Genomic DNA, 13091 nt, shown 5'->3' with positions numbered 1-13091 from the left:
CGGGACCCTGAAAGCCATTCCCAGGCGGGTTCGAGCAAGGTTTGCTTCTGTTTGGGGAAAAAGAAAGTTCTGTTCTTTTGCTTTTTGTTTCCCGACCCTCGGGGTGAGTTCGGGTCACGCCGAAAGCCTGTGATAGACAACCAGGAAAACAAGGCTGTTACAGACAGGTTTTATAAAGTCTTCCTGTAACTTGAGGAGCTGAGGTGCAAGTCGGCTCCAATGCCTGGAGAAGGATCGAATGAGGTTTCTTATGGATCTGTCTTTAGGCTGAGTGGTGACAAAGTGGGTCAGTGTTGGGCAGTGGGTTTTCTTGTGACAGGATCGTTGGGAAGAGCTTTTCCCCAGGTATATTCCCTGGTGTCAGGTAAGTGGAGGGCTTGGACAGTAGCATCACCTCCAGCTCGGGCACTTCTGCGCCACTGCCGGGTCTCATGGGAGTTGTTGGGATTTGGCTTCATCTTTGCATCAGGTAATGCATCAGCGAGAGAGCAAATGGGTCTGGTTCTGTTCATTGTGTATCGGTTCACCAGTCTTTCTGTGCGACCCGGCTCCAGGGCTGGCAGTGGCTTGTTTGAGCTTGGAAGGGACAGCAGCCCTTCAGGTTAAAGGGCTGATGGGCAGGATCCGGGACGGGAGACCCTTTGCCTCTCCAGTGCTGCGCTTGGTAGTGGTGCTGAGATCAGAAAAGGTTGCTGTGGATGCTCTTTTGTTAAGCACGATGGCCAACATCTTGAAAACAATTGGCTAGATTTTCCCCAGGGGGAACTGCGGGCTCACGAGCAGTGAGATGGTCAATGGTGCCTCTTAATAGAGAAACCATCTCGATGCTTGTTAATTCAGGCTTGAGGCAGGTTCTAGGGCATGCCCCGAGCTGCTGTCTTGCACAATTTCCCCATTGTGTGCACCTGTAATACCAGTTACTAGCAGTGCAGCTGAACAGAAGTCTCTCAACTCCTTCAGTGGAGGCCAAGTGCTGTTGTTTGTCTCTATCCTCAAAGGCAGAGCTGTGTTGTTTCTCTTCAGTGGTTTAGCCAGAATGCTAAATATGCGTTAGTGTCCTGTATTTAGAAAGGTGTACCTGTCATTGTATTTGCAAATAGAATATGCACAGTAATGAGTTTACAGATGGCAATGCAGTCTCCACACCTTAAGTCCCCATAGAGATGTAATTTTTCTGGTTACACCCTGAGACAGCCCTACATACCGACTTCCCTCTGGTAAAGCTTATGTAAACAACTGGAGTTCCTATTTTGCCCTTGAAGGTCAGTAAATAGGGCAGCTGATTTCAGGGAATCTGATCTCAGAACTCTCCTTGACGTAGGTACTTTGCAAATGCCAGTTTTCAAAGCACTCATGATGGTCCCAGGGGAGCACTGCTTACAATAGTGTTGTTCATTGATGATTTGGAGACTGGCTGCTGTTTTGATGGTTAGAATTTTACAAGGTGAGTGTGCATTCTTACAAGTACAAATTTTATTTTTCCTTTTTTGAGGCCATAGTACAAATACTTGCTGGTGTTATTGCATTATGTTAGTGCTGTCAGCCTTACCCTGTTCTTCTCTTGTGGGTCTGGAGCGGATGAAACAGTGCTTTTGTCAGGGAACTCTTGCTTTAAATTCCTCTGTCATCCAGTCTCTGGAAAGGGGTTGTTAACACTGGGTTATGAGTCAAGAAATAAGGGTTTGCTGGGTTACAAACGAAGAATAAGCCTTATCCAGGTTCATGAGTGATGAGCTTTCAACAGGTAATTGAAACTCCATACACTCATTCCTCTGTCTTGGAATGACAGGGTTGTGCTTGCCACCGTTTTCTGTGTTCTGAGATGGAATTAATGGTTCTTGTGCAAATGGTACCATGTCTTAGTAAGAGGGTCGTTCCAGTTGTTTGCTCTCTTTTTCTGCAAATTTCCTGGCAAGTTTCAGGGAAGAGTCTGCTTAGCAAAGGTGACTTCATATCCTGCTGAGAAACACAGCTTTTGTACCCAACTGCTGCTTTGTGACATGTTTTTTTTAAAAAAAAGACTTTTTAGAAAGACTAAATTCTGCTTTCTGACATACATGGGTGCAGCAGAGATACATGTCTTTAGGATTGCTGTCTCAACAAAGTCAAAGAGTGAGGAGAGAGCACAGAGGAGAAGAAGATAAGTCTCCCCAAGGACGTGTTTCTGTAGTCTCTTGTGCCTGTAAGTGTTGCAAAACCTCGATCCTACTGCTGCCTCAGTGTTACCAGTATTACTTTTGTGAATAAATACAGGGCTCTGCTTGCATAGCTCTGAATGCAGAATTGGTGCCAGTATAGTAAAGGGTCTGATTCCCTCCTACCTGTGCTACTCATCATTACAGGGAGACAAATTAGTACTTGTGGGCATGATCTGAAACCCTGGAGAAAGATCAAAAGAATCCCATTGAGCACAGTGGCTCTAAAAATGTACTTGGCCTGAATAGAAAAAAGAGTTGGCAGGCACTGTTTCCACTTAGCAAGACATTTGACAACCAGTCACTGATCTTGAAGCTGGGGTGGAAATATTAGTTGCTGTGACTGCAGCTGCTGACACCTGCCTAGTGTTTGGAAATGAGCTCTCAGCTCTTCTGAATATTGATCTAACCAACACTCTCAATGCCCTTAATTGTTAAAATGGACGCAGATCTGCAAAAGATGTTTTCAATGATGCACAGATTTTACTATTTACAGTTCTAAGAATGACTGCTTGTTTTCCACTCATGATACAGCTGTGTATTGGCCTCACAAACACTAAGAACTTTGCCTCTAGACATTTACCTCTGAAAGGCAAGAAGGGCAACAGATTAGAACAGAGGAGAGGAGAGAAAATCACAAATAAATTATTCTGTTGTTCAAGGCAGCAGTTCTTATGCTACATGACAAAAAAAGTTCATGTGGTCTTTCTTTGTTAATTTATCTTGTAGTGAAGTTTTGCTGTGGTCGTACATAGTGGCAATGGAATGGCATCCTGTTTAGAAGATCCTGAGTAGACAGACTTCTGCTTGGAAAGAGGTCACTGTAGGGGAAGTGATAGAAACACATGAAATCATGAACACTATAAAGATTGGTTGCTACACAAAGAGTCAGGGTGCATCCTGTGAAATTTTTGGGCACTAAATGTATAAAAAATAAATGGGAATACTTTTTCACAGAGTGTAGATAACTGGTTTTGATCCACTGCTGAGGGTGCTGTGGGTGTCCCAGTAGTTAGGCAGTTCATTGAGGGTGGGGCCACAGTTACGTTCTCTGGATGCAGTTTCTCTCCCTGAATCCTTAAACCTGCGATTACTGGAGACAGGACTACCAGAGTGAGTTTACAAATGCCCTGTTCCTTATGCTGTGCTCTTCTGGAAGCTGCTTAGATTAGAGTACAGCTCAGGGGATGATCCATAATCTGGCATTCTGTTATTCCCTGTCATTCAGCTGGATTTTAGAATACCATTTTGTGGGATTTGTGAGGAAAAACGTTTTTTAGGGTTCTTCTTTGGAAGACCCTGACTTGCCAGTTTTGGATGTTCCTTTTCCAAGTGCTCATGACTATTACAGGTTGTCACTGTTTAATGCTGGAGCCCGCTCAGGCCATGCAGGAATTGCAAGGCACACTTTACTGTCTCTGGGTAATAAGATCATTTCTGAAAAGCAGAAGAAATGTTATGAAATGTTTGTGTTTTTTTAATGTCTTCACTCAACAAATAAGGAAACTGCAGGCATGTCTCAGAGCCAGGAGTTACTAGGATGTAGAGTGCCTGGAGGGCTTTAGAGAAGGCCATAGTAGCTGTAGGCAAATGCAGGAAGAAGGCTGGAGTGGTAATGGGCAGCTGGGTCTGTCATGAGGCAAGAAAATGACAGATTTTGCTGCTTTTCTGTGTCTTTAGTTACTTCAAAATCCCATGCTTTATAAACAGTCCCGTGGACCTTCTGAAGCCATCAGTTCCCTGCAAGAAGCAGCAAAAGGACAAAATTATGAAAGTACTGAGGAAACTGGTGGGTCAGGGAGGGCAGATAGAGCTGCGCCTCCCTGAAGTACTTGAAACATTTACTCTTTGGCATCCATATCAGGCATTTCTGTGAGCCAGTCCTGGTCTTGCCAGTGATGCCTAAATTAAAACAATAATTCTCATGTGAAAATAATTCTGTATCTTGTGTATCCAGCTACATCCATCCCTGCCCATTCATTTCCCTACTATCCTATTCCTGCAGGCTGTCATCTGCATTTTCTTGTGTGTGTTGGCTCTGTGCTTTCTTGAGTGGCCACCCCTGGGCCTTTGCATTTCTGCAGATGGTGCAATGTAGAGAGGGAGTTGCAAGATCCGGTCCTGCAAGCATGGCATTTCATTTGGGAGTAGGAATACAGCATGCCGAGGCATTGGGGTAGGAGGGGAAGGTGCAATTTACATTTGTGTGTTTGAAGGCAAGCTTGGCATGCCTTTCTGGCCAGACATGCCTTTCTGGCTTGGAATGGCCTGGTGTGTGTTTCTCAACATTACAGACATAACCCCAGGTACTCTATGCACCAGTGTTTTTTCCTTCTCTAGCTTGCTGAGCTTATGTAGGATGTCCATCTGCTCTCGTCTGTTAGGAAGGGCATGAAAATCCCTCTTCACTAACCAGTAAATGTCTATTGTTGCCTTGCTGCTTGCTGTTGGAGCTTGGGGATGGCTTTGCTCAGACGCTTGCAGTTCTCAGTGCCTTGTTAACCAGCACAGCAGCTCTGTGGTCACCATCCTCTGCTTAGTCCCCTGGGGTAAGTGATGGGCACAAACCACAAAGGAATGAGAAACAGACTCACTGTTGTTGAATAAGATGCAGAAATGTACCATGTTGTGCCTTTGTCATTCAAGGCTGTGTGCTGGAAGGAGAGCAGGTGAAGTGTTGGGTGAGTGGTTTGTGCTCTTGAGTTCTAGAGGAGCCATGGGAAGGGCTGCATGAAGCTCTCAACGGCCTCTTGGCTCAGGAGATGGGATGGGAAAGAGGCAGTACCTCAGGCATTTCCTTACTTTCAAGTCTCATGACAAGACTCGGATAAATAGCAGAATGAATTTGTGGTCCTTTCTCATTCTAGAGGCTAAATATTGGGCCAACATATAAAGCATTTTGTGAGATCCTCTGCTCTGGCCCTTTCTTCTGTAAACAATGGTTGCTTCTTTTATGTTTATGCTTAGGTTAAATCCATGGGTTTTTTACCTTAATGAAAAAATGCCATTTAAAAGGGAAAATTGAGAATTTCTCTATTGAAAATGCCTAAATTCAATGCTTCAGTGTTTCCAAAAGATTATCCCATGCTCTTTCAGAGTAATAAACATGATCTGAACTCATGTGTATCTTTGGCCCTTTTGGAGCTCAGGTTTTCTGTGAACATCTTTGTTGGGAGCTGGAGGAATGGGTGTGAGGCTGCTGTCAACCTGCACTGTTCCTGTTCCACCAGACATGGGAATCCCCAGGCTGGAGCAGTGTCTGTCAGCTGCCTGAGGAGCCAGGGAAGCTTGTCACCTTCTGGGAGTGCCTGCCCTGTCCCAGAGCAAAGATTTTTAACTTTGCTCCTAGAGAGGTCAGAGGCAAGGGAAGGGCATTGCAGTGCCTTCATGTAGCAGGGCTTTGCAAATAACTGATAAGGCAAAGTGGAAATGAAACTAAAAGAGCTGCACCTTTTGCTGGAATCCACTGGGTGAGATTTTAGCTCTGTTTCTTCACTAGGAGTTCAAGGAACAGACTGGAAAAATATCTTCCTGTGACTGTGAAGTACACTGGGGTTGTAGTGAATTAGGTGTAGCTCTTGGCAGCTTGTTCAGCCTCTCCCTGGTCTCTTCCTCCTTGTAGTAACCTAATGAAGGTGTCCTCTGCCTCCCAAAAACAGGTAAGCAAATAAAAACACCTCTAAGAGGCCAGCCTAGGAGGCAGAGGGGATGTGACTACCTAGTTAATAATTGTTTCAAATCTCTTCAAACTGCTGTTTTCTGTGAGCTCAGCCAGCTCGCATGCCTGCTGTGTCTGTCCCGTGGCCGGCATGGAAGGGACAGTGGTGTGGCTGCTTCCCACGGCTGTGCTGCAGTCCCTGGCCTGCTCTCCTATGGCAGAGCCTGAGGCAGCTTTTATGCAAACTCCAGCTAGGATCTGTTCTTGCTTATTACCTGAAAACTGGAGTAATTCCACTTGCAGCAATAAAAACTTAAGAAAATCGAGAGTAATTGTCCTCTGTAAAAACTGGATGCCATTGCCTGCATCTACCCCTGTGGAACTGTTTTGGGAAGCTGTGCTGCCTCTGCTCTCCAGAGCAGTGCAGGAAATGCAGCGTTGATGTTGGTGGGATAGCCGAGCATGTGAGGAGGAGGAGGCACAGGCATGCCTGTGCTGTGGAGGGGACGCTGGGGAAGGAATGCCACCAGTTTATGAGGAATGAGCCAAGGTCGGGAGGACTCGACCTGCTGGATGTAGAGATAAGCGGGAGCAGAGCCGGAGGGAGATTGTGGGGCACTTACAGGGCACTTAGAAAGCTCCTTGAGCCTTGTTTTCTGGTCCTTAGGTAGGGATCGGAAGTGAGAAGCTTGAGCTCAGCTATACTGTTGTGATTGTAGTTTTATTTAATTCAAGTGAGGCTATCAAGAAGGTTGTTGCTGTCTGGATCGATACCATATGTTATAAATATCCGTCAAATGCTGGTGTGCTCGTCCATTTAACATCTTCAGTAATAAGATAAGGGTGACTTCTGCATCATGAAAAGCATAAAATCAATGTGTAGCTATGGTCACGTGTGCCTGTAATGATCTGGCACAGCTTTTATTGCAGGGACTTTGGATGTATTGTTTAGGGGAAATTGCTCAGAAATATTCCTAATGGAGATTAAATGAGGAAGAATCATGTGCCAGGTAGGCAGCAATACACTGCTTCGGGATTTCTGTGTTGCTGCGTTTGTGCTTATTTTCTTTTTTCTTACTTGCTTACATCATGCAGACTAAGTACATGTTTTAAATTTTAAAGCTGAGAGCCAACAGTATTTAACAAATATCTGTCAGCTCCTGTGCTGCTGCGAATTAATGTTTTAGTGACAGAGTAAACAAGTAAGGAAATTAATGTTTTTAATATATTTTTAAGTAGTCTGTTTTGAATTTTACATATTTGCTTTAGAAGTGTCTGAAACCCGAGAGTGTATATTAAAGGTCAGTAGCCAGATGGGATTTCATGTAATAGCAGAATACCAAAATACCTTTACTTGAGTGTGTTAGTATTCTGTCTTGTCCTGATGTGGGTAGATTGTTAGTAGGTCAGTTGTTCTCTGTTCAGTACATCTTTTTCATTTCACCCTAAACACCTGGCATTCCAAACCAACTGTGTGTTCACAGTATAGGTGGTTTTTCTTTTTTTTAATTTCAGTATTTACTTTCCTCTCCCTGCTCCGAAATAAAACAAAAAACCCCACTAAACAAAGCAAAAACTAAAAGGAATTTTTTATTCTTGAAATGTTTTGGGGATTAAAAAAAAAGCTAATGGCTGGAATAATGTGAATGTTCATATTTTTTTGAAGAAAAAAATTATTGAAAGTAGGTTTTGTTCATTTTCAGTTGTGATGTGAAAATAAATACTGATAAAAAATCTGGATGCCTATGTTGGGAAATAGATTCTTTCATATCAGAGGAAAGAATGAAAAATAGTAAAAGAGAAGCAGAATATGAACTTAACTAGACTAAAACAGTGGCAGCAGATCAAGCAGACTTCAGGGGAATCAGAATAAGTTAAAAAGGAACTTTATCATAGCAAGTCGCTTCCTCTCCACCAGGTACAGCCAGTCAGTCTGGTTTTCCCCAGGCTCATGCTGGCAGCTAAAGGTCTGGATTTTCATCCCACTTCCCATTTTATGTTGTCTGGGAATTTTCGTTGGTTAGCAGGTCCTGTATTGTCTGTTGCCCTACAGGAAGTTTTTAAGGAAAGATGAAATTTTCCACTCTCTGCCAAGATGTCTGTTTAAGCAATTCCTAATTTGCAAATTTTACTTACATGTGAGTTTCAGCTGTCTGTTTTATAAAGGTGGCTTTGATTTTGGAGGGCTCTTAACCGAATTTGGAGAGGTTACAGGTGAAGCAGAGTGTAAGCCCAGAGCTGCTGGAGTGACAGAGCTGCCTCACCGAGCAAATCCTTGCCCAACCAACCGCTCAGACAGGAAAGGATTCTTGCTGGTTTTTTCTGCAGTCTTCCTCTTCTGCCTTCCCTCCCCTGAGGCTCCTCGTAGTGTTCCTTCTCTATCTTCCTCTCCTCCCCCAGGGACATGGAGCAGCCAGATGCCACAGAACAGGTTTGAAACCAGTCAGCAAATGTTACGCAGGTTGAATTACAGGAGGAGGAGAAGCAGTTCTAGTGCACATTCTTCTTTCTCACAGTGGGGTGAATTACAGCCTCTTGCACACCCCTGGAGTTCACCTTGCAGGAATAAATGGGGCATCTTTTACATGTTTGTGTTATTGAAGAGTAAACTGGAGAAATTACTCTGGGAAAGGAAAGCCAGGAAAGCCCCTTCCCTGTGTATTCGTTTTTATCTGCTACCCCTGCAGGTGGTTTGTTGTGTATGTAGTGGAATACAGCCCTTTAGACAGTTGTACTAATTGTCGCTGATCAGGTTAAATTTTAAACCCTCTGTAAAGGCAGAAATGATCCAAGTTTGAAACCAGTGAGCCAGTTGTAATGTGTTTGATCTGTCTGAAGTGTATAATGGCCAAATACTGGGGAAGGCTGCACCAAAGGGGACCTGCAGTCCTGGCAGGGAACAGTCCAGAAGACAAGCTTGAGTGAGCTGCTTATCAGATTATTACAGCCCATTAGTTAAAGAAGGAAAGGTCTTCCAAGGAAGGTGGAAAGAAATCACAGTGTGTGTTAGTTTTACATATCTCTTTTATATTTGCTGTTCATGAATATCCAAACCTTCCGTATTTTGCCTTTTTTAATATCTGGTTCTATTTACTGGTAAATTATTTCATATCAAAATCTAGCATTTGATTTTTTCATAGCCCTGAAACTAAGTGTGTTGGTTTTTATCCTGGTACAGTTTTGTAGATCTTGACAGAACAGAAAGCCCCATAACTTTCCAACCTGTTATGTAACTTAGTGCTGCAATTGATTCAGAGATGCATGAGAAGGGGATAGAGTTCAAGTTTAGAAATCTGGTTTAAATATTTGGTTTAAAAAATACCCCATCAAACTATTTCCAACAGCCTGCAAATGGTAACCAAATGACTGCATTTTCTTACTGACGTTTATGGAGGTCATTTTGCATGGTGTTGTGGGTGGTTGGGTCTGATTCAGTAAACAAGCTAATAAAGTTACTCTGAGCTCCCAAACCAAAGCTTGTCTCCACAGACTCCACATGTGAAGGAATCCAATGCTCTCCTAGGAGCTGTATTCTTCATCCCGACCCACTCAGTCTCAGACCTAAAAATTCCCTCCGGTATCGCCCCTGAGTCTGGTGATTGTTAGTCACAGCCAGCATACCCTGGGATGGTAGGAAAGGGAACTAAGTACCCTGCTTTTTAAGGTATTCTGCTTGTAGCAAGTCATTTGCCTTTGTTTTCCTCTGGAATTGGAACTTTTAAAGATGAGTAAAGCATTTCAGGATAATCTATTCTATTGAAAGCCAACCAGAAACTTCCAAATCAACATCTGTCTTGTCATCAGTAGTATAGGAAAGCAAATACATTTTCACAGTCAAGGAGCAAGGAACAGATGAGCTGTTAGATTTGTGTTTGTGCAGTACTTCAACATTTCCAGGTTTATTGATGCATCAGAGTCTTTCCGGTGGGATGCGATGAACAGAGCCATGAGAGTGAGGAATGTGTTGTGTTGTGACAACAGTGGGGCTGGGCAGAGCAAAGCTGAACTGAATGGAACAGCATTGGATGTTGAAATTGAAAATGCTGAAAGCCATTTAACCTTTTAAGAATGTATCATTTACCTCCTGCAGAGTTCTCCAGATTGAAGGGGCTTCAGAAATTAGTAAAAGGAAGAACCAGAAGAGGAGAAACTCCCCACACTATTTTTGCTTCTAAGTACCTGCAGCATTCTACTATGTTGTTTTGTTACAGTAGTTCTGAGCTGGCCAGTGATATGTACCTAAGCTTGAGGGTGCACTATTTTGCTGCAGACTATAAAATTAGAATTGTGCTACAGTAAAGGCTTTACCTATTTTCTAGCTGTAGATATTTCTGTTATGATAAAATTGCCATGTGAGGTATGCAGTTATAGTCCACATATGAAACTGTGGGACAGGAGACCCAAACAAGGAGATTTTTGGAGCTTGTGTATGAATGTTTATGCATTTAGGAGCATTAATGGATATTTTCTGATTGGAAAGAACATTGCCTCGGCTCATTAAAGTGGTGCTGAGACATCAACTGCATGTGTAGAAGAAACAGTGGAGTTCTCAAAGCAGTTTCAAGTGAAGAGCAACTCACTTTCCTATGGGTGAAGCATAACATCCTGAAGTAACTAAGTCAGAAAGTGGTGGTAATATTCACAGTGATTCCCTGGTTTGTTGGTATTTAACCTTTTAGGGACATACGGTTGCACTTCTGGAGATATATGTGTATTACTTGAAGGCACTCAGGTTTAAGGTCTCTTGTGTTCAACAGCTGACACTAAACCAGAATACCTTTTCATTTTCTTTCCTATTGAAACACTGCAGGCAAAGGATGCCACAAAGCTCAGTCTTACGCTGAACATGCCATCAGCTTTTGATAGAGATTCGTTGACTCATTCCCTGCATTTCCAGTCAAATCTGATCATCCTCTCCTATCTGATGATTCAATATATTTTTAGAAATTTGTTTATCAAATAGCTGCTACCTGTATCCAATGACTTTTAGATGGACTCCCGCTGACCTGCTGCTCTTATCTGCTGTGGAACCTATGCTCTGCTTTTCAAAACACCCTCATCTTTACAAGGGCTGTGGAGTTAATGTGCTGTGCATCAAGCAAAATAGCCTTTGATTCAGCCAGCTCCTCTCTGCGGACAAGTGTATGAACAGTGAGTGCTGTCCCTACGTCACCTGGGAAGGGGTAACCCTGGCAGCTGGAAGATTCCCATGTCAAAACCCAGCTGGTAATATGAACAGAGAAAGGAAAAACTGTGGTGCTTTGCTCTTCACTGTAATCAGGCCATGTGTCCTGCCAGCAGCATACTTGTTTTTATTTAGCAAGCTTCTCTGGAGAGTATTACAGGACTCAACACAAGGCAGCTACAAAATCCTTGTAATTTTATCAAGCACATTAGACTAACTATGGCAAGAGCCTTAGTTCCAGCAGTAGATCCTGCCACAGACACATGACTAAAACAGTCCTCCTTTCCCTAAAATGATCCCACATTTGAAGTCTTTCTCAGTATAGTCAGAACTCTTATCTCCAGACTACTCAACAACTATGCAACTCAATAGCTAGAGAATGGTTCTGAATTATGAATGAAAGTGTTGTTTAAAATCCAGTAGCTTTTCCTTTTTTTTTTCTTTTATGTAGAAGCTTCTCTGCTCAGAGTTTACTGGAGTGTGGAATGATTTTATCTTCACAGAAATCTGCACTGTAATCTTTATAGTGATTGTGAACATTAATTTATAATCCTCACTGTGGAAATGTAGTGATGGAATATAGGTACAGCAATAAACTGGAACAGGAAACAAGGAGCAGAAGTGTAGATTGAAAAACTCTAGGGAAGGATAAAGTTAGGCTAATGGTGAGGGATGTGGTAAGAGACCTGCTGGATTGGGGCTTTGCAAGGATTGGGAGCAAGTGAGGAAAGTGAAGCTCCTGTGCTTCTCCCTGGTCCTCCCAGGATCAGGGGAAGCTACCAGTCACTGTATGGACAACTGGCAGTGTACCTGTCATCATCCACATGGATGTGACTACGCTTAGACATCCTTCCTGCAAATCCCTGGGTCCTGGTATTGGTACTGGTGAGAACAGCAATCAGGAGGCCTGGCATGAACAGGGCGGTTCAGATGTCTTCGGCCATTAAAAACGTCTCTATCCCCCCTAGGTGGGGTTGTAGGGGTTTTTTTTCCATTTAGCAGATGTCCTGTTGGAGAAGGATGTTGTCCTCAAACTGATGTCCTGCATTCTTAAAGCCATTTCCATGCTCTGGGTGAATGGGTTACTGTACTGCTAATACACACTATGGTCAGTTATTTTAACCTGCTAATAGTAGTATTTGTATAAATGTGAATTGATACTTTCCTCCCAAAGCCCCACTGGCATTTAAAAGCTGGCTCTTATGTATTTCAGTAATACTGCTTATGTAAGCATGAAAAAATCATAGGTCAAACCTTGTAAAATTACAACTACCTTTAAATTTGAAATTTTAGAACAGTGTAGATATTGTCCTTTATTTAATACAGTATCACTCACTGCAGTCTATCCTTTGTCATTACAGTCGTCTGAGTTTCATAATATCCTGATTTCTTCAGTAAAACCAGTCAAGCTTCCTTTCCAAAGTAGGTTTCTTCTGCCCCTTACTGCCTCTTCTGGGAACGTGCTGCTTTGTGATCTGAAATAGTCCAATATCAGAGTTGTTAGTGATTATAATTGCTATCTCAGTATTCGTATTTCTAGTCTTCTGCCACACTGATCTTGATTTCCCTGCTCCTGTTGTGGATAAGTCTTTATTCCCTTCACTGAGGTATCTGATTTTGCTGGAGGAGGGGGTGGTGCCCTCTTCTCACCACTGCAAAGTGGTGATGCTCCTCCTGTTCCCCAGGGCAGGGGCAGAAAACGAAGCAAAGCTGCTGTTTGCACAAGGTAAGGAGGGTGGGTAGGAGAGGATGTAAAGTGTTTGCCTAGGGAAGAGGTGCCACAGGGAGGGGAGAGCTGCCTGGGAAAGGACTAGGAGAGAGGAGGGATCTTTCCCATGCTGAGCCTCCCCCAGACCTCACTGACACCATGTCCAACCATCATGCCAGGGCTGGAGATGTGTGGCCAGGACTTGGATTTCTGGTGCTAGGCAGAGGAATGCTCTTCCCTGGTCATGGCCCTGGTGTTAACCATGTTGCTTTGTTTACTCTAGATACACTTTATACTGCTGTTCAGTCGGCAGGGGAAGTTAAGGCTTCAGAAATGGTACACGAC

The 13091-nt window shown here is 43.3% G+C and overlaps 1 protein-coding gene across 6 annotated transcripts in view; it reads left to right on the top strand.

The window, feature by feature from the left end:
• AP1S3 (adaptor related protein complex 1 sigma 3 subunit) overlaps positions 1-13091 on the top strand; it is a 23059-nt gene that overhangs the window by 5520 nt on the left and 4448 nt on the right. Inside the window, exons 1-2 of one of the 6 annotated variants that reach the window (XM_017737053.1) lie at positions 10-39; positions 13030-13091. In XM_017737053.1, the coding sequence (XP_017592542.1) occupies positions 13080-13091 (12 nt within the window). In that variant the 5' untranslated portion in view covers positions 10-39; positions 13030-13079. Of the gene's footprint in view, positions 1-9; positions 40-1218; positions 1445-12535; positions 12765-12784 lie in introns of those variants that run through there. The other 5 variants (XM_017737051.1, XM_017737050.1, XM_017737054.1 and 2 more) reach the window with 5 other exon arrangements.

This window comes from Corvus brachyrhynchos, unplaced genomic scaffold (genome assembly GCF_000691975.1).
Source record: "Corvus brachyrhynchos isolate BGI_N302 unplaced genomic scaffold, ASM69197v1 scaffold83, whole genome shotgun sequence".
Classification (NCBI taxonomy): Eukaryota; Metazoa; Chordata; class Aves; order Passeriformes; family Corvidae; genus Corvus; species Corvus brachyrhynchos.
Note: the sequence above shows the minus strand (reverse complement) of the source record. Positions and strands in the feature narration are given on the sequence as shown.